General features: G+C 45.8%; 1 protein-coding gene across 6 annotated transcripts in view; it reads left to right on the top strand.

Moving 5' to 3' along the window:
• Positions 1-4,231: 4,231 nt before the first annotated feature.
• Positions 4,232-25,208, top strand: part of nrxn1a (neurexin 1a) — a 56,960-nt gene continuing 35,983 nt past the window's right edge. For 2 of the 6 annotated variants that reach the window (XM_070990959.1, XM_070990957.1), the window contains exons 1-3: positions 4,326-4,544; positions 5,763-7,196; positions 13,559-13,588. In XM_070990959.1, coding sequence (XP_070847060.1) covers positions 6,464-7,196; positions 13,559-13,588 — 763 coding nt within the window. In that variant the 5' untranslated portion in view covers positions 4,326-4,544; positions 5,763-6,463. Of the gene's footprint in view, positions 4,545-5,762; positions 7,197-12,718; positions 12,737-13,558; positions 13,589-25,208 lie in introns of all 6 variants that reach the window. The other 4 variants (XM_070990956.1, XM_070990958.1, XM_070990960.1 and 1 more) reach the window with 4 other exon arrangements.

Here is a 25,208-nt window from a genome sequence, read left to right as displayed (position 1 = left end):
ACGTAAATCAGTGGTGCAAAGGCTAATGAACTATGGATCTTGAGATTTCTTTGCCATTTGGCCACACATGTTAACCGAGCCCCCTCTCCCTCACACACACACACACATGCACCTCCCCTCCTCTCATTCAACCTCACTTCTGCACACACACACACACACGCACACAATCAGTCGGGCTTTGTTTGATTCTTGTCGGTCACTCTCCATCAGCTGGTCAGATGATCAATGCTAATGCCTGTTGAGAGTTCTAATGACACACAGATCCATACACAGATGGACTGCGCACTTGCTGTCGTACTTGCGCGCGTGTGCGTGCGCCCATGCACGTGTGTGGGCGCCCATGTGTGCATGTTTGCGCACATGAGCTAATGTTATTTGTGTTTAGAAATTGCAATCCTTTGATGAGGACAGGTCAGCGCTATTGTTATAAATGAGAGCAAGATTGCGGGGAGGTGACCTCTCTTACCTCACACACACATACACACACATATGCACACATGCGCACGTGGCTGTTTGCACTATTGGCAAGTAGAATTAGTAAATGTATGAGCTACACAGAAACTCATTACAACACGATTAGAGACAAACCTCCCATTTAATCTCATTTAGAAAAGGGTGGTTGCCTGTCAAACACACTCACGCAAACACACACTAACTCACTTATGCGCATGCACAGATACACACACACACATTCGTGCTTAGACAAGGACCACCCTCTCTGCATGAATGACAGCAGGAGTGTCTGACTCATACAATGATACCCTCATAATCATAAGCTCTTACCTCCGTGTAAGTATGGTGTTTTGAATGACACAGTAAGTCTGCTCCATACATTTAATCCCACTGTTTATATCACATCAGCATCAAAAACCTGAGATTTCCCCACATGAAGCACCCCAACTCCTCCCTTCCTCACCCCCCCTCTGTGCCGTTTGTCACCATTCACAGCACAAACTAGGTAAACCTCGCCCGTCGCAAACTCGGCTCTGAACACTGTAGCACAAACTGACATAAATGCAAGCACAAAATATGGGCGCACAAGCACAAACACACACATACCCACTGAATGCTGACAGATGAGTTTTTATTTTTGGCTGTATTTTCTCTCTTGCTGGCAGTTCAGACACATATTACCCGTGCACAAGCGCTCCTGCACACACGCACACATATATAAGGAAAATACGTATGCACCCCCACACACACATATACAGTGACCTTCTCTCTGCTGAGTAGGCAAAGAGTCAGGGGTCACTGCCTGCTGTCAGCCTGTCAGAGAGAGGAAGGGAGAGGGGAAGTGAGAAGAGGCAGAGGAAGAGCAAATGTGGTTGGAGGAACGCACAGAATGGAGCTCCTCCGCCTCATCATTCAATAAAGACTAATGCAATCAGAGCCGGCCCATATCTGTCACGGTTAATGTTGGCTGATAGAGTCGCAGCAATTTAAAATGCTCATGGTATAATGCATTTCCCTGTGCCTCTTACAGACTGATGATGCATCATATCACGCCTTGATGGCTCTTGTAGGAACAGATAACCTGCTCTGCAGCATGCTGAATGGGGCCTCCATCACGCCCGACCAGTTTGCTCATTTTTATCTTAATCGGCTACAAAAGGAGTTTGATTCCGAAATCCAATTAAAAAACAAGTTACCTGAAGTTCACTGCTCAGTCTTTCAGAATTATTGCAGATAATTATATCCTCTTTTATGATGTCGTCAGGCAAAAGCAATGCTAGCACAAAAGCCACCAAGGATGTATGTCAGTGGGTTTTAATTTCTGTCTCAGAATGGATTTCTTTTTTCATTTCAATGTGAATATACTTTAAGAGTTTTGCTGCAAACATTCACACGCAGTCAGTTTTTATTATTGAGTCAAGAAAATGGTATTTCCATTAAACAAGTGTGTGTGACTTTTTTTTTCCAAAGTACATCAGTTTGCTTCAAAAATGACTGGAATCAAGTGTCATTTTAATTTGTTTTATTGCTGCAGTGTGCTTCACTCTGTCCTCTGTCAAGATACTGACATTTCTTGAAAATCCTTGAAGCGAGTATTGAGAAGAGGTTGAAATAATCTGTCTGCACTGGCATACTTTCTCATTTATTCCAAGGAAACAACACTTGATAAGTTTATTTTTGCTTTAAAATAAACATCTCACTGTGTTAAATGTGAATTAATTGATCATTGCTCCATTTCACGTCAGCTTTAATCTTGTCGGAGTAGTAATTAATCTCCACATGTGATTTTTTTTTTATTTGTACATAGTCTTCTTAACGAATAACATGTTTCTAGCTGAATTTTCCATGGTGTTTATCATGCCATGAATAGAGCGAAGAATGTTATCATTTGATAATGCCATTTGGTCCAAAAGGTCAGCCTGGCCTGGGGATGGGGAGAGAGAGAGGGGAGGAGAAGGAGGAGGAGAGTTTAAGGGGGTTTGAGGAGTAGTGGTGGTGGTGGTCAGTCCAATGGGAAACCAGGTGCTGATGTTGAGATAGTTTCCATAGTAACTCCTCCTCCTCCTCCTCCTCTCCCCAGTCTCGTCCTTTCCTCCCTAACACTCTCAAAAACATGTGCACAACTGCATGGTCAGACCGCCCCTCTTCATCCCACCGCTGTTCTCCGTGGTCAGCCCCTTCTGCTTCGAAATCTGTTACTCGAATCAGTTTGAGCCTGCGTGTTCCAGCCATGTGGTCGTATGATATTCTGTGGCTCAACCATTAAAGCCGCCTCTCTACCAGTTGCCTGCCTTGCTGGAGGAAATGTATCTCATAGCGCAAAGCAGCCGGCACAGCCTGTACATCCCACTGCAAACAGAGACAGATAAAGATGACAACTACAGTAGAAAAAAAGCAGTGATGTACGTGCAAGCAGCTGACAGCTGTTTAGTGCTGAATGCTCCATTCATTGTTTCTGTTGAGTGCATCTTGAATCGGCATCTCCGATCAGGTCAGGGTTGTTCTTCTTACAGAAGGCTGCAGCCTTCGGTTGGCAATTTTCTAGCTACTCCTCCTCCTCCTCCTCTTTCAGCTTCAACACTTGATGAAGGTGAGTGTTAAAGCAGAGTAAAAGGAGTAGAGCAGATGTGCCGGCTAGTGAGAGGCAGACATGCACAGATTAAGGGAGAGAGAAAAGGAGCAGCAGCTGGCCGAGGGAGTCCAGGGAGAGCACCTCTGAGCTGGGTCAACACAGCTGGAGTCCCTGGAAAAAAAAGCCCTGTTTTGTGTGTATCTGTGTGTGTGATCTTGCATGGGATTGTGTTTATTGGAAATATCTGTACATGCAACATGAAGGCAAATACACCCCAAAGTATGAGGGCACCTGCACATTGCACCCATATGTCTTTGTCCTACTGCATGAAGCAACATGTACCTCACAGGAATCAAATAAAGCGGATGCACCTGCATACCTGACCACACGTGCTCTGCTGTGCAGCACACACACGCCAAACATGCAGTGGGATCTCATGTATGATATGGCCAAAACACACACTTGAACGTTCCACCCACATGTAATAGCTGGACATCTCATCTCAAAACCATGTGCATGAATTTGCTCTCATATGCCATGAAACTGGGCCTCGGCGGCCACAACAGCGTTTGTGAGGCTGGGTGCTGGTCTAAGGCTCTCAGCTGGTATTCCAGTTCATCCCTAACTGGGAAAACCATTTTGTTGGGGACCTGATTTTGAACAAGGGGGCCTTGCCAAAACCATGACAAGCATTAGCTATATAACTACTGTGTCCACATACTTTTGACCACAAAGTGTATTTGCCCATCCTGACCTCTGTGTGCGTCTGTTCAGGTGACTTAAGTGTGTGTTATGAGTGTAAATGTGCGAAGAGTGTGCGCGAGGGGGAGAAACAGAGTGAGGGATATTTGTAAATTGAGACCCCCCCCCCCCCCCCCCCCCTCCCCCCCCCAACACTTCACGGACTCGCTGTCGTCCTTACACTCGCTCCCGTGGCACGAGAGAGGTACAGGCCATCGTCACTGCCACTCACGGATTTAATCACTCGGATCTAGCCCGGTTCTCGCCTTATTTTCTGCCTCCGGTAATTGCGTTTCTGTTTCGTGCGGGCGGTGAGTGCGCGCTGTCCAAGGTGCTGCAGCAGCGCGCGGCCCCGCCCATCCTCTCTCTCTCACACACACACATACATACACACTCTTTCCTTCTCTCTCACTCACGACCACGTGACGCTCCCTCTGCCGAGTCTCGCGGAGAGCATCAGACTGCACCTTTTCCTCCTCAAGAGAGCGGAGAGAGAGAAGAGAGAGAGACATAGAGTCAGACAGAGAGAGTGAGCGCGAGAGAGGGAAGGAGAGCTAGAGAGAGAGAGCGCGCGCGCGAGGGGGAGACCAATAGCACCTTGTCGCCTGGAGGCGAGCCTGTGATAATTTTGTCCCTGTCCGGTAGACCGGCTCTATCTACCACCGGGCGCGCGGGTGCTCTCTCCTCTCTCGCGGCTTCGAGATTCTCCTCAAATGGGAAGGGAAATCAATGAGTCGCGCGCCGCACTGTTGCCACGGAACCACAGGATGTGCGTGAGGTAGGTCGGTTTTCAAGCCTTTATGTGCCTGCGTTGAGGAAAAACCGCTGCTGGGTCGTTGTTTTTAATCTACCCTGGCGAGACTCACCTCACCTTTACAGGTTGTGATGTCAATTAAAACAGTAAGCGTGTTTTTTTTTTTTTTGTTTTCTTTTAAAGAAAAAAGTAATTAACGCGTTACCGGGTAGCTAAGCTGTAGTTAAGTGCTACGGCGCAGGTGATGAGACTGAACCCCCGGTGTAGTCAAGAAGCGGGCGCGCAGGAGAAAAAATGGAGAGGAGGTATGGTCGCAAATCGAGAATCGATATTTCAACCGCATTCATTCACACCGTCTATCAATAACTGTGATGTCGCCGCTTTTCGCCTCTCACAGATTCGAGATGCGGAGGGGAGAGTGCGCGTAGCCTGCTGTGCGTGTGCACTTGCAGCCGATGTTGTGCGGTGTGTGAATGTGTTCGTTCGTTAGAAAGGAGCTCTGGAGCCGTTAATTCGATAAAGCGAGGCGGTTTGAGTCATCCGCCGCAGCGCGCGGTGCTGCTCCCGCTCTTTGTGATGTGGCTAACAGAATCCTTGACGGTGGCGCGAGGTGCCCGCCGCCAACCGTCATTAATTCCTTTACAAAAATTAAAAAAATATATAAATAAACTACAGAACAAAGGTCGTCGGTTGAAGAGTCTCTTTCAAAATGCTGTCAAGTCTCAGAAGTGATTAAAAAATATGCTTTATGACGTTAAGGCAGTCGCAGGTATGCCACCTTATAAAAATCTCCTGCGGCATGATGGGAGCTCTGCTGAGGAGGTGCTGTTTGTGTATGGATGTATATGTGTGCGCGCGTGCCTACACAGTATGCGTTTAGCTTAAGTCATTGCTGTTTGTGCCGCGTGAAAGTGAAAATTTAGGTTTTATTGTCTTCAGTGTGTTCATACGTGCTCTTGATTTGGGCCTGTTAAATGAGTAATGTGACAATGTGACGTGATGTATGCGTGTGTGTGCGCGCGCGCGCGCGCACGCGTACAAAATGCATGAGAGAGAGTAATTTGAGAATAATAGAAGGCTGGGCTTGTGTATGCTGTGTGTGTGTGTGTGTGTGTGTGTGTGTGTGTGTGTGTGTGTGTGAGAGAGAGAGAGAGAGAGAGGGAGTTTGTTCTTGCGTGTTTATGTGTGTGTGTTGAGTGTGTGTGACCCTGGTTGATTGTGCCATCTCTGTTCTCTCTGTAGGTCGCTGGAGAGAGTGATGACGTGGCAGTGAAAGACACACATATACCTCCCTCACACACAGACACACACACACACACACACACACACACACACACACATACACTCGCACATATTTGCCCGCACACACTTTAAGTCTTGCCCTACTAAGACAGGGAAGGGGGGGGGAGAAAATTCTGCTATGACGGTGTCATTTCTCTCCATTACCAATGTGTGAGCCACACAGCCACACACACACTCATACTCCGTGGGGAGTTGCCTTCATGGGGGATAAGGCCCTATCTAGGGCACAAAGATGGAGTTCACATCCTATTTGTCACGTATCTAACACTCACACAGATGCACACACAAATACACACACCTGGAATCTCATATGTCAGAAGTGAAGAATGAAAGACTGAATGGAGAGAAGACATTGAACATCTCAGAGCAGACACGAACACCGGGCCAAGGCAAAAGAAGAGTCCACAGCGGTGCTGAAAGGACGACAGGAGCTACGACTTGACCGCCACCCCCGCTGGAGCTGTATTGTGCAGGAGCCTTCCATTGTAAAGAGTACTACCAAGAAAGCAGGGTGCACCTGAGACACATAGAAGGTGTTCTACGAAGTGCCCTACAGTTGTCACCATGAGCTGTAGGCTAGTGGGAACACCCCAGCTCTAGCCTCGATCTCCTCCTGTGTGAGTGTGAGAGCGAGTGTGTGTATGAGTGTGATGGCGGTGTGTGTTTGGGCGGCAGCCCCCCTGCTCTTCCTGGGGCTGTGCCTGTGCAGCGTGGGGGGCCAGGCCCAAGGGGAGGTCCTGGAGTTTGGAGGCGTATCCAGCCAGTGGGGGCGGTTCCCAGTGTGGAACGCCTGCTGCGAGAGTGTGCTGAGCTTCAGCCTGCGGACTCACAGTCAGGAGGGCCTGCTGCTCTACCTGGACGACGAGGGCTTCTGCGACTTCCTGGAGCTGCTGCTTCTCCACGGCCACCTCCGCCTGCGCTTCTCCATCTTCTGCGCTGAGCCGGCCGAGCTGCAGTCAGGCGTGGCGGTGAGTGACGGGCACTGGCACGCAGTGCGTGTCAAGCGGGACTGGAGGAACACCTCATTGGAGGTGGACGGGCGACTGGAGGGATGGGCGGAAGTGAAGAGCAAGAGAAGAGACATGACAGTATTCAGCCACACCTTCATGGGCGGGGTGACGCCTGAACTGCACTCCTCGCCCCTGCGTCTCACATCTCCTTCAGTGCGGGAACACCCCGCTTTCCGTGGCTGGATCACGGCAGTGAGCATCAACGGCTCACTGGTGACGCTGGACAGCTCGGAGGGCGTCACAGTAACAGCTGGCTGCGGGCCGGATCACCAGTGCCAGAACGGAGGGGTGTGCAGCGTGGTCAACGACCAGGCCGTCTGCGACTGCTCCGACACCGGGTACCAGGGCAACGACTGCAGCGAAGGTAAGGCCCAGAACCATGCTGACCCATCATATACGTCTCATCCTTTAGATACTTAGCCATACACTGAAATACACACATGCACATGCAGTTACTGTTGTGACTACACACAAATTTATACGTCCAGATCCAAACACCAGGTCCTTCAGTGTAGACGTCTTTTTTCATTCACAACTTCACGGCTGCCTTCAGTTGGTGCGTATGGACCAGCAGCCTCACAAACAGTGCGAGACATGCATACTGATGACGTTTGATATTGATTCTTTATGGCTGCCAATGATAATGCCAATTTAGTATGTAACTCCAGAGCTCAGAGCTAAGCCCCCCCCCCCCCCCAGGAAGTGCAGTCAGTTTGGAGAAGCTGGAGCTGAGAGCTTGAGAACAGCTGTTCCGAGCTGCTTTCAGACCGTCAAGCTTGATCGTCAGGAGATTTGGAGTCAAACTCACTGGAAACTGTTACCTTGCTGGCAGTGTGAAAGCCCTGATGTGCTCAGTTGGTGTGTCTGGCGAAACACAATAACGGTATGGATCCATTATGGATGTGGTTGTTGGCTCGTGTTGAGAGACTTTCATTGGAACTAGGCTAAGAGGCTGGAAATCAGTGGTTGTTACATGGCTGGTATCTGGCTGTCTGTATTAATGGATTGCATCGATTCTAGATGGCCTTCACAGGTACCATACATAGGGCGTTGAAATGAAGTGTGCACAGTCTATCGCCTGTCATTAATCTGAACATCCTGCAGCCTGTTAAGATGCTCTGTTTGTGTATGTGTGAGCGTGCATAGTATGTGCTTTTGCGTCAGTGTTCTTATGCATTATAAAAGAGGAAATAGTGTCCTGTCAGTAGAGCTTTATAAATATGAAGAACTGTGACAATAAACAGCCTGATGTAAAAATAAAACTTTTATGTGGGAGAGGCAAAGGAAAAATGCTGTTTCACAAATGATTTAATATCTCAACTCTGCAAGAACGCCCTCCCTTAATACTGTCAAACAAGCCTTTGGTCAATACAAGTGCCAATATACAGGGCGCTGTAATGATGGTCATTACAAAAACGAAACAGCTGCTTAATGAACTCAGCTACCTTGTTATGGCCAGTACTGCAAATGCTTTCATTTCCCCCTGCTTAGTTGTGTGTGTCGTCAGATTTGCTTCAGTGCATTCACAGAGCAAATCTGCATTCTTAATCAATAGCGCTCTCAAGGCTCGTCTTTTTTTTCTTTTTTCATGCCAAAGATACCTTTCAGCTTTGCCTCTGCCATTGATATTTTAATGGCACCAACGCATTTGTCAAAAATGGCAGGGCGGCCTTGCTGCGTGGCCGCCGTTTGTCATCGACCTGACCTCACACCCCGCCCGGCGCCGCTGTAAGCATCACACCTCCCTTTAGCCACCACCACGTCACACCCTAGCCTTTAGTGGACAGTGGGATGGCCTAGGTTACCATGGAGACAGGACTAATAGGGAGACCTCGTGCCGGGCGCGTTTCTCCATCCTTCCTCGCTCTTCCTCCCTACCCCCACTCCTGAGCTCCAGCCTCCCCCTCCCAGACTCCTCGCTGCGTACAGCTCTATCTCATCTCACAGTGACTTCAGGCATCCTGTCTGCCACACAAATCTACTCGTGGTGCTGAGTGTGTGTGCATGAATGTTTGTGTATGACAGGCATCCTTTGGGTGATCATGTCTTGACCACTGGTCTTTAGAAGCAGGTGGACACGGTAGCAGGTATGCTCACTAGTACTGAAATGATTTGGCAATTGATAGACGAATAATTAGTAATTTAAGCAAAGCTGCAACAATTAGTGAGTTGATTAGTAGCTGCTTGGATTGCGGTGGTATACCGGTTTCACGCCATGTATATCTACTTATCTATTGTATTGAATTCTACTGTTTTAGTGTTATTTGAAAAATATAGGATATAATAATTTGTGAAATTAGACAGAACCTTTCTGTTTTCACTGGTTTAAGGGTCATTGTAGCTGATTATAATAATGATTGTGTAATACCATATACTTGCATTTGCTGGTTCTGGTTACTCAAATGGTGAGAATCAGTTGCTTTTCTTTGTCATTTCTTTGAGTTTGGAGCTGATGGTGGAATAAAAGACACCTTTCTGGGATGTGGAAAATCCTAACAGGCATTTTTCACTGTTTTTATGACATTTTTTAGCTAAAACATTGAATAAGCTGCAGATTAATCAATCATAAAAATAATTGTTATTTGCAGCCTCACATTTAAGATAATTGTAAAGCAGAAGATGCCAAACATCCCCCTCTTCCAGCCTCTAAGATGTGAGCATTTGCTGCTTTTCTCATCATGGCAAAATGAACATTTTTGGGTTTTGGACTGTTGGTGAGACCAAACAGCAATTTGAGGACCTAACTTTGTGCTCTGCAAAATAGTGGGCAAATGATTGATAAATTGACCCGCCATGAAAACAATAATTCGCAGCCCTTGTGCTCGATTTTGCACGTGAGGTGTCTGCACGCTCAGGAAGGGACAGCCAGGTGAAGCTATGATCAGCTCTCTGCAGAAACTCGGCGCCGCTCTGAGAATTATGTGTGATCCAAGCCAGTCTAATCCAGTCTGCCGTTTTGCTGCTGGTTAGGGCACAGTGGGAGACACACACATACCTGCACAAACACATGTAGCACAAACATACAAACACGTGGAGAAGCACATTCGCACAGTGTGCAGGCTCCAGCACCACCATTAGTCACATCACCACCGAGGCACCTAATAGCAGTGTAGCTGTGCAGGCTAAATAAGAGGCGCAGACATTTTACATAAAGGCTCTCACCAGATACGATACCTGCTTTAGACTGGCACTCTGTCGCTCAACAAGAGGCTACTTATACCTTTTGAGGGGCTGCTTTATATTCCTAGAGATGGACTCACATTTCAGTTGTGAGTGATGCCAAGTGTTGCTGTGGAGAACCAGTGCTAACGTATTTTTTTCCTCTTGGCAGTAGTGGCTGATGTTAGTAACAGTAGTCTCATAAAATGGTTGCAGTTAGGGGGTCTGCTTGGATGGATGTGCATGGCCTGAGCAGTGCTGCATTTGGCTGCAGCTGATTTCTATATGTTTGATCATATAGCATTACCAGAATAAATAATGCTTGTACTCCGCAGAATAGGAATACATCTTCGGATGAATCATAATAGGGAGTCGTTCTTGGGTTGAATTTTGCTGTGAGGCTGAAATAGAAGTGCAAAGATCCCTGCTAGCTCCCTTTTTCAGTTTTGGCATGAGTGTATTGTTTCAGACTGGTGTTTCTTTAGCTTGGTTCCTCAGATTCACATTTCAGACTTCAGGTAGAAATTGCTGCAGGGCTTGGAGTGTGATGGTTAGATGATAGTGGGAACGGAGAGCTTAATGAATGGTTTTAAAAGGTTACTGTTTGTCTTTTTGTACGTGCGCTCACCGGTCGTGATATTACTCATGGACGTTAGCTCAGAAAAGAGATTCAAGGTACTCCTCTGGCGAAGCAGCGTCTTTTCAGAAATAAACAGCAGCAAACGGGGCCAGTTAACCAAAAAAAACATAACAGAGTGCAACATCTTCCGATGCATGTTTCTTATCTTAGACCTCTCTGAATCATGGAGCTCATTCCCTGAAAATAGAACAGGAGTACAGAGAGGTCTGAGAGGAGAACTGAGCAGATGATGTGCTCTTTGTAGATGGGTTAAATCCTTTTTTGAGTGCTCTGTTGTGGTATAAAATGTTTTTAAAAAAAAAAAAAAAACTGCCCCCATGCACTGTTGTTCATTTCCGTCTAACAAGATGCCGGCTCGGTGGGATGTCTCCGACCAGAAGATTTACAGGCTGAGCTGATATCCATGCATCAATATCACTCCCAACGAAGAGCTCATCCAAACCGATAGATATTTCTCCTCAGGTGCACTGGGGCTCTCCGGAGAACGAAATTCAAAGGTTGTATCTGAGAGAAATGAAGCGGATAGCAGAGGAAATAGAAGGGGTAGAATGAAAATAACATGCTAACAGCATCCAAGATTTTGTAAAATGTTGACTGTATGTGGTGGAACCACGTTTGTCAGGCAGTTGGGTATTAAGGCTTATCATTTATATGGTACCTGGAAATTATTGTTATTTTCAAGCCAGCTTTTTCACTGAGGCTGCACAATAAAGTTTGAGATAAAATTATAACCCTCAGAAAATTAGAAAAAAATCCTGTTATGAATCTTTAATACAGAATGAATATGCTCTGCTGGAGGAAAAAATGGATCTGAGGACCGTGTGTGAAGCCAGAAATAAGCAATTTGGCTGTGGCAGTGCTCCTTTCCATACATGTGTACAGGTACACAATAGCTGCAAGGTTCTCTAATGATGCACTTTTGCTCATAATTTTACAGATTTGTGACAAGCTTTGAAACATTTATAAAGCAATATGATATTATTATGTACTGTACGCATTTTCTTTATCACCTGAAAGGCAGTGTATTACATTTTTCATAGCTGTGTGAGGTGAGGGTTATTTATCAGGATTTTGTTCCAAAGCACAACCATATATCAGTTTTGGAGAGGAAAAAAAGCATCATTTGAGATATTCAAAATACAGCGAAGTGAGTTTAGGCAGGTCTATGCATAAATATAATTACTGTCTAAGCCCTTGTGCCCTCCAGTGAAGGCAGAGTGAACCTGGCTTGTTAGGCCTGGCCTGGCTTGCATTGTCCTTGAGGGCAAATCGCTGTTAGCATGCTAATGGCTCCACCTGTTTCCGCCATGCTACTAGCACAAGGGCAGAAGCAAGGAAACACTCAGATGAGCACACAGCTCAGAATACACACATTTCCACACGAGCGCACACACATTCACACGCGCACACTCAGTCCCAGTATTGAACCATGCATGCCCCTCGTCTCCCTGCACTGCTAATCCATCCCTAACGTTTTCCTGCTATTTCACATCATTATTACTGCCATAGTCAATGTTAGTGTATGTGTGTCTGTATGTGTGTGACAGAGAGACTGAGAGAGAGATTGCGAGACTGAATGCGTGTGTGTGTGTGTGTGTGTGTGTGTGTGTGTGTGTGTGTGTGTGTGTGTTGCATGCTATCTGTCGGGGGGCTCTGGGGAGAGGAAGCGGCTGCAAGGTAAGTCCTGGGGTAAACGGCTCTTGAATCCAAACATACAGGTAGGAAAGTATATGTTTGCCCACACCCCCCCTCCACCCTCTGTATCTGCAAGCGTGGGTGGGCTATGTGTGTGTGCGCTTATGTAAGTGTATTTGCACACATGTGGAGTCAAAAAAGAGCGATTGTGCATTATTTTAATGCAGCTTATTTATATATATATATATATATATAGACAAACCTCAGTTTTGGCTACCAGTGCAGCATGGTATCCATTGTGACGTTTGCGTGGACTTTGCATGTATGTTACCACGGTAACCCTGGACGGGTGTGCATGTACAGTAAGTAGCCATGGTAACCCAAGGGCTTAGCATGCATGTTAATGAATGTCTGTCTCTCTCTCTCCTCGCCCGGCCGCAACACCTTTCCAGAGCACAGCTACACTCCAGGTAGGTTGCACTTCTATCTATCTATCTATCTATCTATCTATCTATCTATCTATCTATCTATCTATCTATCTATCTATCTATCTATCTATCTATCTATCTATCTATCTATCTATCTATCTATCTATCTATCTATCACTTCTGTCTATGTCTGTCTGTATTTAAGTTTCTCCTCCTGCTCTTTCTTTGCTTCTCTATCTGATTCCCCCTTTTCCATGTTCTCAGATTCATTAAGTAATTATTTAAGTGCTCATTTCTTCAGCTCTCTTATCATCGTATTTTCACCCTCCGCCCTATCTGCACTATATCTTTTCCGCGTCGGTCTTGTCCTTTACGTTCCTCTCTCTGGCCGTCACGTTGCAAAGCACGGGGTAGCCAGCGTAAAATGTGTGTTGGTCTGTGTGGGTATGTAGGGGTTGGTTGCTGACATCTGGTAAGTTCTACATCCCATGTGTAATCATCTGAAGTGGCTCCGGCCTCAAGGTTACAGAGACATAGGCACACAAAGACACCGTACTGAGCGACCCAGTTCGTAGCTGTGTGCAAACGTCTGTGTGCGTACCTGTTTGTGCGTAGGATCGCTGCCTGAGATGAGTAAGTGTCTTCAAAGCAGTTCATTTTTTTTTTAGGCATTTGGAATTATTTAGAGGACTCATACACACACATGCACACACACCTTTACACAGAGTACTGTAGCCTTCACAGCATGTCATTGACAAACTCCTGTATCACAAAAACACATATACACACACACACAAGCACACACACACACTTCACGCCCCATGAACCTTTGCTGTGCTGACTGTGCTCTTGTCTTCCTTTAAGGTCTGGCACACCTGATGATTGGCGACCAAGGTATGGCCTCCTCTTACCTCACTTCCTGTTGTCCTCTGCTATACCATCATCCCCTATCTCCTCACTCCCACACTCACACTTCCCTGTATCCCCCCCCCCCACTTCATCACCACCTGGCGCGGGAGGAAGTTGTCTCTCTAGGCACTGAACGAAGGTCAGTTCTTTATTTTTTTGGTCTGTAATTGAGATTTCTTCATTTTGAAACGGTCCCATGTGGTCTCATCAGAAATTTCAGTTTTAATTTAAACTGAAATGGATGACTTGGGCTTTTGCAATGGAATAATTAAATAATAATGAATGAAATATGGCCTTAAAGATTACTTTATGGTGCGATTTTTAAAGAACGATGAGCCTGAGAGCAACTTCTGCTGGGATATGTACTGTAATCATGGCTGCTGGTGTGGGAGGCGGTAATGGGAGGGTGTAGACTGCTGCAGCTTGATGGTGCTTGGCTGGGGCAGATGTGGCAGGGCTCCTCGTCATGGAAATGGAGCTCAGGGCCGACTGAACGATCGACTCCATGGATGGTTTGAATTCGCCTTTACTCTTCCACCTCATTGCATTATCTCTCATCCATATGTAAGAGGTTGATTTAGGGGATGGCAGCGTGTGAGTGCGCGCTCGATGTTTGCATGCGTGCTTTTGCGTCTCGGCTTCAATCGATGACTGCGGCGGTTATCGCAGGACGACTCATCCACATTCATCCGTGGCTTTTCATCCGCTTCCAGCATGTCTCGCTCTGCCGTTGCTGGTCCTCACATGGGCTCCTGCTCTCACTTTGGTGAGCACATGTGATTCCGAACAGATGTTCCCGTGTATGAAAGCAATGCTGTCACACCTCGACCTCCAAGTTGTCCGGCGCTTTTGAACACAGCCCAGAAACAAGTGCCGCCGCTCTGCCTTTTGGACATTGTTCTTCCCTGATGAAAAAAAACTCACAATGCCGCCTCTCTTCTTGCCCTCTTTCTTCCTTTTCCCCCCTTTGTTCCTGCCCTCTTTTTCACTGTTTGGGACACCACCCTCTGTGAATTTAGGAAAGCTCAGAGGTACACGCCCTTGATTTTCTCATGTGTATGGTTGATGGGCTGTTCTGGATGGTTTTGAAGTCGAATGTATTGGCAGGCTCTTGTGCGTATGGTCATGCATACCTTCAGAGCCGTTCGGCTTCAAGCTCTTATTCGCGGTTGCCGTTGAGTTGGAATGTTTCATTTTTGGTAAGGTAAGCTGTTGATGCATGAGTGTGCGAGAGTGCGTGCATGCGTGCGACTGAATAGGAGCCCCGGCCTACGGTGCTTTTGAAAATCTGAAGGTAGGTGCTGCTGGATCGGCCAGCTCCGCATGACGTTGATGAACACACTGATTGACCCACATGAAGACAAGCCTGACCGTGACGGGCTGATCTGCGTCTATTGTGCTCTTTGATTGGATGAGAGAGGACATGATGACGGCTGTCACCCATCGTGACAGGGCTGCCGTGTATTCAGTGAAATGTGCTATTTAATGAAATGTTCATCCAAGCTGGTGGATAGAAATATCTTGAATAGAGCGCAAATTACGTCCTCAGCCATCTATCACAGTGAGATATCTCTATTTTGACAAGTATATTTCTATCTGAGCATTTTGTGCTATGTTTTGATTGCTTAGTGAGCTCCAAGTGCTCGAGTGTCTGCCTTAAAATGTCTGCCGTGAATCATCCAGGTGGCAGTGAAAATTTAATTGCTTCATCTGGCTTATGCTCAGCATTTTAAATCACCTACTTAAGGACTGACATGTATTAACATATGTTTCCAGCATTATTACACAATGTATTCAGTGTATTTGTGTATAGCGGATGCCCTCACTATTGCGGATGTTTGGATTGTGATAGGCTGAAAGTAGAACTGTGGCTGATTTTCTTTTCTTTTCTTCTTTTTTTTAAACCTTTGAAGTCTCTTTCAGACACTGTACACATGAAAAAGCTGTGTGTGTGCGCGTGCGGGCGCGAGTGTGTTTTTGCTCTGCATACGGAGATGTAAAGGCTGTCAAATGGTGCAGACGAAGCCTAGCTTAGGTTAGCTCAGCGTAAAGAGGCTTTTTGAGGAGCCCGCAAAGCTGAAATGAGTTTCTTTGAGGGGGCGGATTGGGTGCGGGGAGGGGTGTCTTAGAAAGATATACAGCATGTGTGTCTGCTTGTGTGCGTCTGTGCTGGAGAAATTGAGAAAAAGCGACTGTGCCTGTGAGAGAAGAGCTAAAGGAATGAATGATAGAGGGAGTAGAGAGGGGAAGAAGAAGCGGGGGAGAGATAAAGTGAGTCGTCTTCTCTCCTGTGATGTAGAGCAACTGCCTGTATCTGCAAAGGGACAGCGGTGCTCCTGTCTGCCCTCCCAGCCCAATCATTCTCCAAGGGACATCAGCCCTGATGGGGTGCCGTGGACCTTTCCCCTCCTCCATAAAACACAGCTATCATTCTCCCTGGAAACGATACCCACAGATCACTAATCACTTTGAGTGGGTGAAAATGCACGAATTGTGGAAGGAAGAAAGAAAAGAGGGAGCCAAATTGGATTTTCATAAGTATCGAGCAGCCAAAGGAAGAGGGGGAAATGGATTTTTTTTTTCTTTTTTGCAAAGTATTGAGCAGCAATAATCTGGATGGAAAATGTGCTTAAAGCCAAGTAGCAGATTTTGCCCTTTCTCTTCTCTCTGTCTGGCCAAGAATAGACCGTGAAGGGTTCTGGATGAATGTGTGATTGTGGGCTCTGAATAGGACCGAGGAGCGGCTCTCGGGCGTAATTGGCAGCGACGCTCGTTTCTGATATTTATTTATTTATTTTTAAGCTTCGAGCCAGGTTGTCCGGTTAGTAACGGCGGTTTGCCTGAACGTCCGAGTGTTCTCGATATCAATCCGACAATCTGTGCGCGGCATAAACAAGTGGTCAGCCTCGCTCGAAGTGACCTTTACACACGCGCTTACGTGAACGGACGGACAAACAGACACACACTCACGCACAATAACCTTTAGAGAGTGCCCGCTGAGTAGGTGAGTGAGTGTGTGTTCAGTGTAAATATGCATGAGTAAGGCTGCCTGCACATATTCTTCACGGTCAGTGGATGAAGGCAAGAGAGGGAACGAGGTGTGTGTGTGTGTGTGTCTGCGTGCTCGCGCGTGTGTGTGTGTGTGTGTGTGTGTGTGTGAGTGAGTGCGTGTACAGGGGAGGTGGATTGTGAGTCATCACTTGTGACTCATAAAGCGTCGGCAATCAAAGCAGCTCATTTTAACACATTGTCTTATGGTGAAAACACACAGATGGACGCACACTCCACACACACACACAAGCACAAACACACGTTCAGCGTCGCACTCTTTGGGTTTCTCTTTAAACGGTCGCTTTTGTTTTCGTCCCTCCACCTCTCTCTCGCTGTCTCCTGAACGTACACATGTGCGTGCTTTTCACACACACACACACACACACACACACACACACACACACACACACTCACGCAGAGGCTGAGCTGCGTGCTGACTCCACCATATGTGGGGTTGGGAGTGGTAGCAGACGCCAAGACAAGAGGAACCAGTCAGTACCAGCAAAGTACAGCATGTCTCCTACCTCTTACTCATCATCATCTAACAGCCCTAATAATAACAATCACACAAGGACCGGTTATTCCTTAATAAAACACAGCTAAATTAAGCTAAACTGAATACAAAAAGACAGATTTTTGTTCAGTCGTGGCTCCATAATGTCTCTACTTGTCTCACTCAGGTGTTGTTTCTAGTGCTGAAATAATCTTATTTGCGAGGCAGCTGAATGTGCGAGACCTTAATAATTATTTTCATTACCAATTAATCTCCTGATTACTTTCTCGATCACTCAGTGAATCGTTTTGTTCATTAAAAGTCAGAAAAAAGTGAAAAATATTTGTTTCCCTCGGCCCAAGTTGATATCTTCAATGAAAATATTCAACTGATTATCATGTATGACAAAGAGCATCAAATACATTTGAGAAATAGTTGATTTATTGATTAATCAACTTATCATCAGTTGTAAATTCTTCCATTGTATTATAAAAATGTTACCCTATTAAAATCACCAAAATATTAACCTTGCATTCACCAAATTTCCGTGCCTGGCACTAAAATCTGCACTCATTTAACCCTTGAAGTAAACACAGCGATATACTGCACAATTGTCAATAAAACATATTTGTCAGACACACATTGGGCACTGTGGTTGTAATGCTTACATAATTTAGCAAGACGGGCAAGTGAGCAGTACCCAGCTCGAGGTGAGAGAGAGCTGCTCGGTGTTAAGAGGCAAGTGTCTGGTGATTGGCTGCCTGCCCGACGGACTGGCACGAATTTGGCTCCTGACGGTCACATCTCGAGCTGTGAAGAAAAAAAAAACGGTATCTGTTAAAACTAAGTTATGCCCGCTCTGGCCATCAGCAGTGATAAAGCAGTTGCAACAAAGTCCTAATTGCAAAATGCAGTTTTTCTAAGTATTCCCTTCCCACTAATGGGACTAATTCTGCCTCTAGTCTGTGCGACAAACACCCATGGTCCTGTGTACTACAGTGCTCGTTAATGCTTAACACCCATGCAGTTCTTGTAATGAAAGTCACAGCACCTCAAACAGAGCTCTACCCCCACATTATCAGGGAGATACACAGTTACTGAATTCACCATGGGAAATGCGTAGCAATCTCACTCGTAAATGTATACATTTATTGGTAATTGTACGCAATTACCATCCCGTTAGCAAGTCTTCACATTAGCATTTCCACACATTCACCGCAACGCTAATAGGGAACGCACAAAGCCGATGCACCCTGTAATCGCCTAAAAATAAAGACATCAAACGGACTCTCCGTTTACAGAGGATGAAGGGGAAAGATAGAGCAGAGGCTGGCTGCGAGTGTGTGAGGGAGGGCGGGAGGAGGGGGTGGGCGGGATGGGGTAAAGGAGTGTAGAAAAGTGATGGTGAGGAAAGATAGGAGCGCATTCAGAAAGTGGGAAAAGAGGGTTGGAAAGAGAAGGTCGGAGACGCAGAGGGAGACAGGAAGGGAGATAAGACTGCAGCGTTTCTCAGCAGGGGCGCTGCATCTCTCCTTGGGCTCCCCGACTTGACACAGTCTCGCATCAGCCGGGATGGTATTCATCAGCGATGCAGATATCTCATCCTGCACACGCAGACACACACGTTTTTTTTTAGAAAGAAACAGGCTAGTCGCTGCTCCAGTTGTCTCTTACCTGTTCTAGCGCTTTCCATTGTGTCTGGGCGGGTGCTGAGGGTAGTGGCCCAGTTGGCGATTCACTTCAGTACCCCATCTGGCATTTGAAGTTCATTTCTTTGCTGTTTGCCAAAACAAGAACAAACACATGAACGCACACACACTTGCACTCACAGGCATTACACGCACAAACACTAATTTACTCGCGGTACTTGTCTGGCATAACTACAACAACTGAAATAGCCACGGCATTCATTAAAAATCCATTACATTACCTTTATGAAACGAGTGTGCTCTGTTATTTGTTAACAACCTCATGTAAGGGCTTTCATTAGGTTTCTGTGTGTGTGTGTGTGCATGTGCGTGGATCTACAGCCATGCAAATCGGAGCATCGTCATTCGTCTGTGTGGGTATATTTAACTTCGCTGCTTCAGTCAGTTTGGATGCCTGTGTGCAGAAATGCTTTTCATCATCCTTTGGTGCACATGTGCCATGATGTATGTACGTGTGTCTGTGTGCACGCCTACGCGGGTGTGTGTGTGTGTGTGCGTCTATATGTGTGCGTGTGTGTGTCTAACACGGATGAAACTGACTCTGATCTTATCCAGCTTAAGACAAATACACTGTTCTGCCTGCAGACATTGTCATGGAAACAAGCTGGTTTCCCTGGGTACCAGAGAGAAGGCCAAATTCAAGCTGCAGACGGAGAGAGAGAGAGATGAGCACAGATAAGAGAAACAAAAAGGGAGAAGAAATAAAAGATTGAACATAATGGCAGGAAGTGCGCTGCGCGTATTTTTTTTAAGCAATTCAAAGGGATTAACAATGTAAGATATTATTTAGTTAAGTTCTGTTTGTGTCTCAAGGAAATTCATTTTTGAATTCACTTATAAAAAGATAAGACCGTATCTGCTGGGTACCGATCTTAACTTTAACATGTTTTATTATTAATGAAGCAAAAATGCGTCTTTTGGCTGTTTTCATCGCTGTGAATTGAATATCTTTGGGTTTTTGCAAACGCAGCGTTGGACTTCTTTCTGTCACTTCATCAGATGAGTTTATTCACTGCAGGGCTGCAACTAATGATTGTTTTCAGTACTGATTAACGTGTTGACCGTCTTGTCAATTACTTGATTAGAGCTGCAGTGATTAGTCAATTAATCAGCCGTTCTATTACGTGATGCAAACAAAATCTTATTGCAAATGTTGTGACAGATATTGCGAAATGGTGGTTTTTCCATTTCATTTTCACCAAAAATGATCTGTAGCGCCACGATGCTTCATTTAAAATGGTATGTTGTGACACATTTTACCTTCATAAAAAAAATTTTGATCAAAAGTTTGATAATATTTCAATTAAACATTCAGCCCTACACTCGATCAGCAGAGAATGAACAATCCTCACGGTCATTTCAGATGTTTATCATGTAAAAATGTGCGAAATTTGACGGTTCCAGCTTCTCAAAGGTGAGAATTTGCTGCTTTTCATTGGCTTAATTCAATATCTTTGGGTTTTCGTCAGACAAACAACATTTAATGGCGTAAACTTAACTGTTAATCAATTAAGTAAGAAATTTTGAAAATAATCAATAAATTGTTCCATCTGTAAAGTGGTAGCGATTAATTGCCAACTCAATTCGCAAGTTACAAGAGTGTAACATGAAAAAAACCTAAAGATGTTCTGTTTACAGTGATTAAAAAACAAAAAAAATGAGCATTTCCGCTTAATAAATGACGCAGACGATGTTGACTGATTTCCTGTCGATCAACTAATCAATTCGTTTGCGCACTAGTTTTACTTCAGGGCCAGTAACTCCTTCTTCAGAGCCCGTGTCACATTTTTAAAGCAGTATATCTCCTGTTGGGAACGAATGCCTTCAATTTAACAACAACAACAACAAAAAAAAAGGAATAAGAGCTCAACGTTGCAGACCACCAATCTGTCACTTGTGTCCTGACAGTAATATCCTCCTCTACAGTATTGCTCCCTTGGCAGTGATGTGATAGCCCAATCGGTTTCAAAGCCAGATGCTGTAGATCACTGAATAGAGATGGAAACGGCAGTCGTAGCCCCCGGTGAACTTGCCTGTATGGATTTTCACACTTTAAACTTAATATGGAGACTATGCATATGTTTGCATACATCTACATACATTTCCCACACTGGTCATCTATCTGTATACTGTATGAGTGCGTAGTTAATCCACCTGTCTGTTATTAAGGAGGGATGCCTTCATGCAGGATGTTTGAGTTTATGCCGTGTGTGTGTGTGTGTGTGTGTGTGTGTGTGTGTGTGTGTGTGTGTGTGTGTGTGTGTGTGTGTGTGTGTGTGTGTGTGTGTGTGTGTGTGTGTGTGTGTGGACAGTCTGAGAGGAGCTGATAGCAGAACTGCATGGTGGGCTAAAAACGAGGTGCAGGGGAATTGCAGTGTGCTATCTCCAGAATGACAGGGCTGCCATGATTGAGGCTTGCTACACTAGGATTTAGATACACCAGCATTTTTCTCTTTTTCGTTCTCCCTCCATCCATCCCTCGCTCCCTGCCACTCCCTCGCCTTGTCTCTCTTTCTACCCCTCTTTCCCTCCCCTCTTCCATTTTGTGCCACCCATCTCAATGAGTCCCCCCATCTCCCGTCTTTTATTCCTTGTTCTTTCAAATTCCCCCTCTGCATCTTTCCCTCACTCTCCACCCTGCATCTTTTCCACCCTGCTCCCTCTATCAGGTGCTGTGTAATGTAGGCTCCCCTGATGTGCTCCCAGCCTCCATCCGCCATTTTGATTCAGTACAGCTGTCCATGATAATGTACTGTTCACTCAATCACTCTTTCTCTCTCTCGCCGTCCTTCCCCATCCCTCTTCCTCTCCCTCTCTTTCCTGAAACACACGTGCGCAAACACACATATTTGCCGTAGCCTCTGCGACACGGGGTTGCCATGGAAATGGCAAATTAGTGTGTGAAATGTTGAGGAGGAGACCCATGAGGAGAGACAAAGCCATGTGAGACGCGCACACACGATGGCCATATGCACACAAACACACAGAAAACCAATTGCAGTGTGTGTTTGATGGTTGGAGGGGCGGCACAGTTGCAGCTGGTCCCAGTAGCTGCAACCATCAGATCAGTTATTCACTCCGTCTCTCTCCCCCCTGCCTCCCCACAGACTGCTTTATTCATTAAAGTGGTAGTTTAATGATTGCCATCAAAGTCTAACGCCAATCACCCTCCATCTCTACATTTTTTGCCTATTCCCACGCCACCGTACTTATTATTTCTCTCATCTTTCCCACCAGCTCCTTGCATATTTTCCTGATTATTTCTCCCTCCTTCCCTCTCCTCTCCTCTCCTCCTGCCCTTTCCTCCAAGCTTAATTTAATCAGAAGATCTGTTTTTCAATGGAGAGGCGAGAAAAAGAAAAAAATATTTTCAGTCAGATTTTCAGCCACGGCTACAGATTATTATCAGCACGACTTAAACTGTTGATCGTTTCTTCCATCGGTCGATAAAGCGTTAAGGGTATAAAATGTCAGAGAATATTGAAAACATGCCCGTCAAAATTTCCCACAGAACCCTAAATGACATCTTCAGTTTGCTTGTTTTGTCCAGCTGACAATTCAAAAATCTTGAAATACTCCATTTACGATGACATCAATCTTCCAGAGACAAATGTTTGGCATGTTTACTTGAGAGATGACTTGAACAGTCAATTGATTATTGAGGTTGTCGAATTGCCAATCAAGGAATTGACTACAGTAAGACCTGACATGCAGCCACACGGCCGGCATACGAACGGCCACAGTTTGAGAAATATAAAGTCAACCAGCCGTCAATCAAGTGAAAGCAAGAAAAAAATTTAAAAACTGATTAAAAAAATCTCACTATAAAGTTTAATATCTTCAAAGCAAAGGAAATATTTTAGAGGGCGTTTCAGAGATTCATCTCTGTCTGTGTTTTTATGCATATCTGTATTTTTTATTTCTGTATTACCAAAGAAAAGCGTTTACAGTCAGGCTTTCCATAAAATCACCCAACCAGCGTGCAGACACAGTGGTTACTGTTCAGAAAATCCTCCAGCGACTACAAGAAATAATCAAGGAACAGCTGCAAGAGTAATTTCCTTTCTATTACTACCAACTTTATTCAATAATGTGGCATCGTTAAGATCAAGGTGACCTGAGCGCGATGGAAACACGCAACCAGCCCACACGAAAGCGTCAGTTAAACAACTAACAGAGAGAACGTTGCAAGAGTCACATAAAACGTGGAAGTGCTTTAAGATCCGCGAATGAAATCGTTCGTTCGCTGAGAGATTTCCTTTCCGGTTTCCTGCTCTCATTTGCGTTTTCCCACCCTCTTCCTCTGCGCTCGTTCACCCCCCCGCTCGCCCGCTTTGATCGACAGTGCACTCCACAGGATGAAGTGTGACATGTGGTGTGTATGTCAGTGTCTGTCTCACTGTTTACTCTGAGCTAATACTGACTCACTCTATTAATCTGAGCTACGGCAGATCCACTCCAGCCTGCCAGCTTGAGAGCGTGTGCGTTTCTGCACGTGTGTTTTAGGTGTGCCCGAACGCACGCGTGCACGACACATGTTCTTCATCGTGTTTGCGGCGCCCAGTATGCATTTTCCTGCCTGATTTGTGTGTGTGCGTGTGCGCCTGTTGTTGCGGGCCAGAGCTTCCAGATCGATGCAGAGATGCTTTATGTGCTCCTGTCTGGTCTAATGACATGTCTGTAAATTAGCAGCAGAATGGTGGAGCACCGCACTGAAACCTAATGGCATCTCTGTAAATTACCACTAGAATGCTGCTGGACGGCTGCGTGTGTTCTCATTGTGAACAACTTGGCTCCCCTCCTCACTCCGCCACCTCATCTACATTTATCTACGTGTCTGCTTGTGTGCGTTTGTGTGATTGTGTTCAGTTCTTCCTGTGTATGTGTGTGTGTGTGTGTTTTTTGTGCGCGCCTCCCTCCTCCTCCTCGCTCTTGCTGCTCTCAGTAAAGACTAGCCCGAGGCCCTGAGTTGGTAATAGCTTTTCTGACAGCAATACACCAATATTTACAGAGACCAGCACCCACCCACTCCCCTGCACATTTCATGCACACACACACACACACACACACACACACACACACACACACACACACACACACACAAAAAGCATACTTGTCAGCATATACACATACACACTCACGTGCTGGAACACATAGTTTTTTCTTTTTGAGGCAGGCTCACACACACACACACACTCTCTTAATTAGCATGCTGGGAGGGAAGGAATCACACACTTGGGGGAACTCACACGCATGCTGGCAAACAACTTGTTGTTTCTCACTCATATATTGGCATTCACACTTTCATGCAACAAAGCAAAGAAAGACAATTTGCCAAAATTGCTCTTTGAATTGTGATATATTCTCACTTTTTCCTTCTCATTATTCTCTCTGTGTTATATTCACTCAAGTGCTGCCGATTCCATTTCAACACTCTTCTCGCTGCTTCTCACTACCTTAATAACCTATTACACTTCAGTCTATTCATTATGTGGCAACCGGCCCCCCCTTCCTTCTCTCCAGCGGTTCCTCACCAAGTGTCTGTCTTGCTCCAGCCTGACCTAGTGTGTGTTAAATTCCCCTCTGTTCTCCTCATTATCATGAACTACAAGTTGGTGGTTATGCCAGAGGCTCCACAAAGCAGAGAAAAAGAGGCCAGCGAGATGTGCGGAGAGACATGGTGGCGTGAAGCTTGGAGGGAGGTGTGAGAGATGTAAGGATGGTGGTGAGGAGAATGCTAGAGTGGATGCGGAGGACGGGTGATGCTTTGGGGGGGATGGGTGTGAAGGAGACAGATAATGTCACCCCTGCTTGCCAGCACAATAGTATGATCATTTCTGCACGCAGATGTGTGTGTAGGTGTGCATATTTGTTCCTCGACTCGCTTGCGTATATGGCTGTGCAGTTCTGTATGAGTAGGTGTGAGAGAGTAGATAAGAGAGTGTGAGCTCGAGGATGATGGATTGCAAAACCTTGGTCTAGTGTCCTTGGGGGTCACTAAGGGTACGCAAGGTAAGTTACCATTGGCTGTCTGCTTGTTATTCTGAATTGTAATTGGCCAATCCTGCCCGCTTTGGCTGCTGTGATGCTTAAAGGCTGCCGTTCACCATCTTCTTCCGCCATCCTTCTCAAAACCTTTCTAACCTCTGCTGCCACTGCACATACATACACGGACACGCTCTGGCATTTGATGAACATCACGAAATGAGCCATGTTGTCAAACAAGACCACATCGCTTCAGACTGCCAGCACAGCTGTTCTCTCAAAAGAGAGGATGGCAGGTTTCATAACAAGTTTGGAATGCTACAGACTCACGACTGTCTCTCTCGCATCCACACTGTTTAATCTCCAA

The sequence above is a fragment of the Chaetodon trifascialis genome, chromosome 21 (genome assembly GCF_039877785.1).
Source record: "Chaetodon trifascialis isolate fChaTrf1 chromosome 21, fChaTrf1.hap1, whole genome shotgun sequence".
Classification (NCBI taxonomy): Eukaryota; Metazoa; Chordata; class Actinopteri; order Chaetodontiformes; family Chaetodontidae; genus Chaetodon; species Chaetodon trifascialis.
This window is presented reverse-complemented; position numbering and strand designations above follow the sequence as displayed.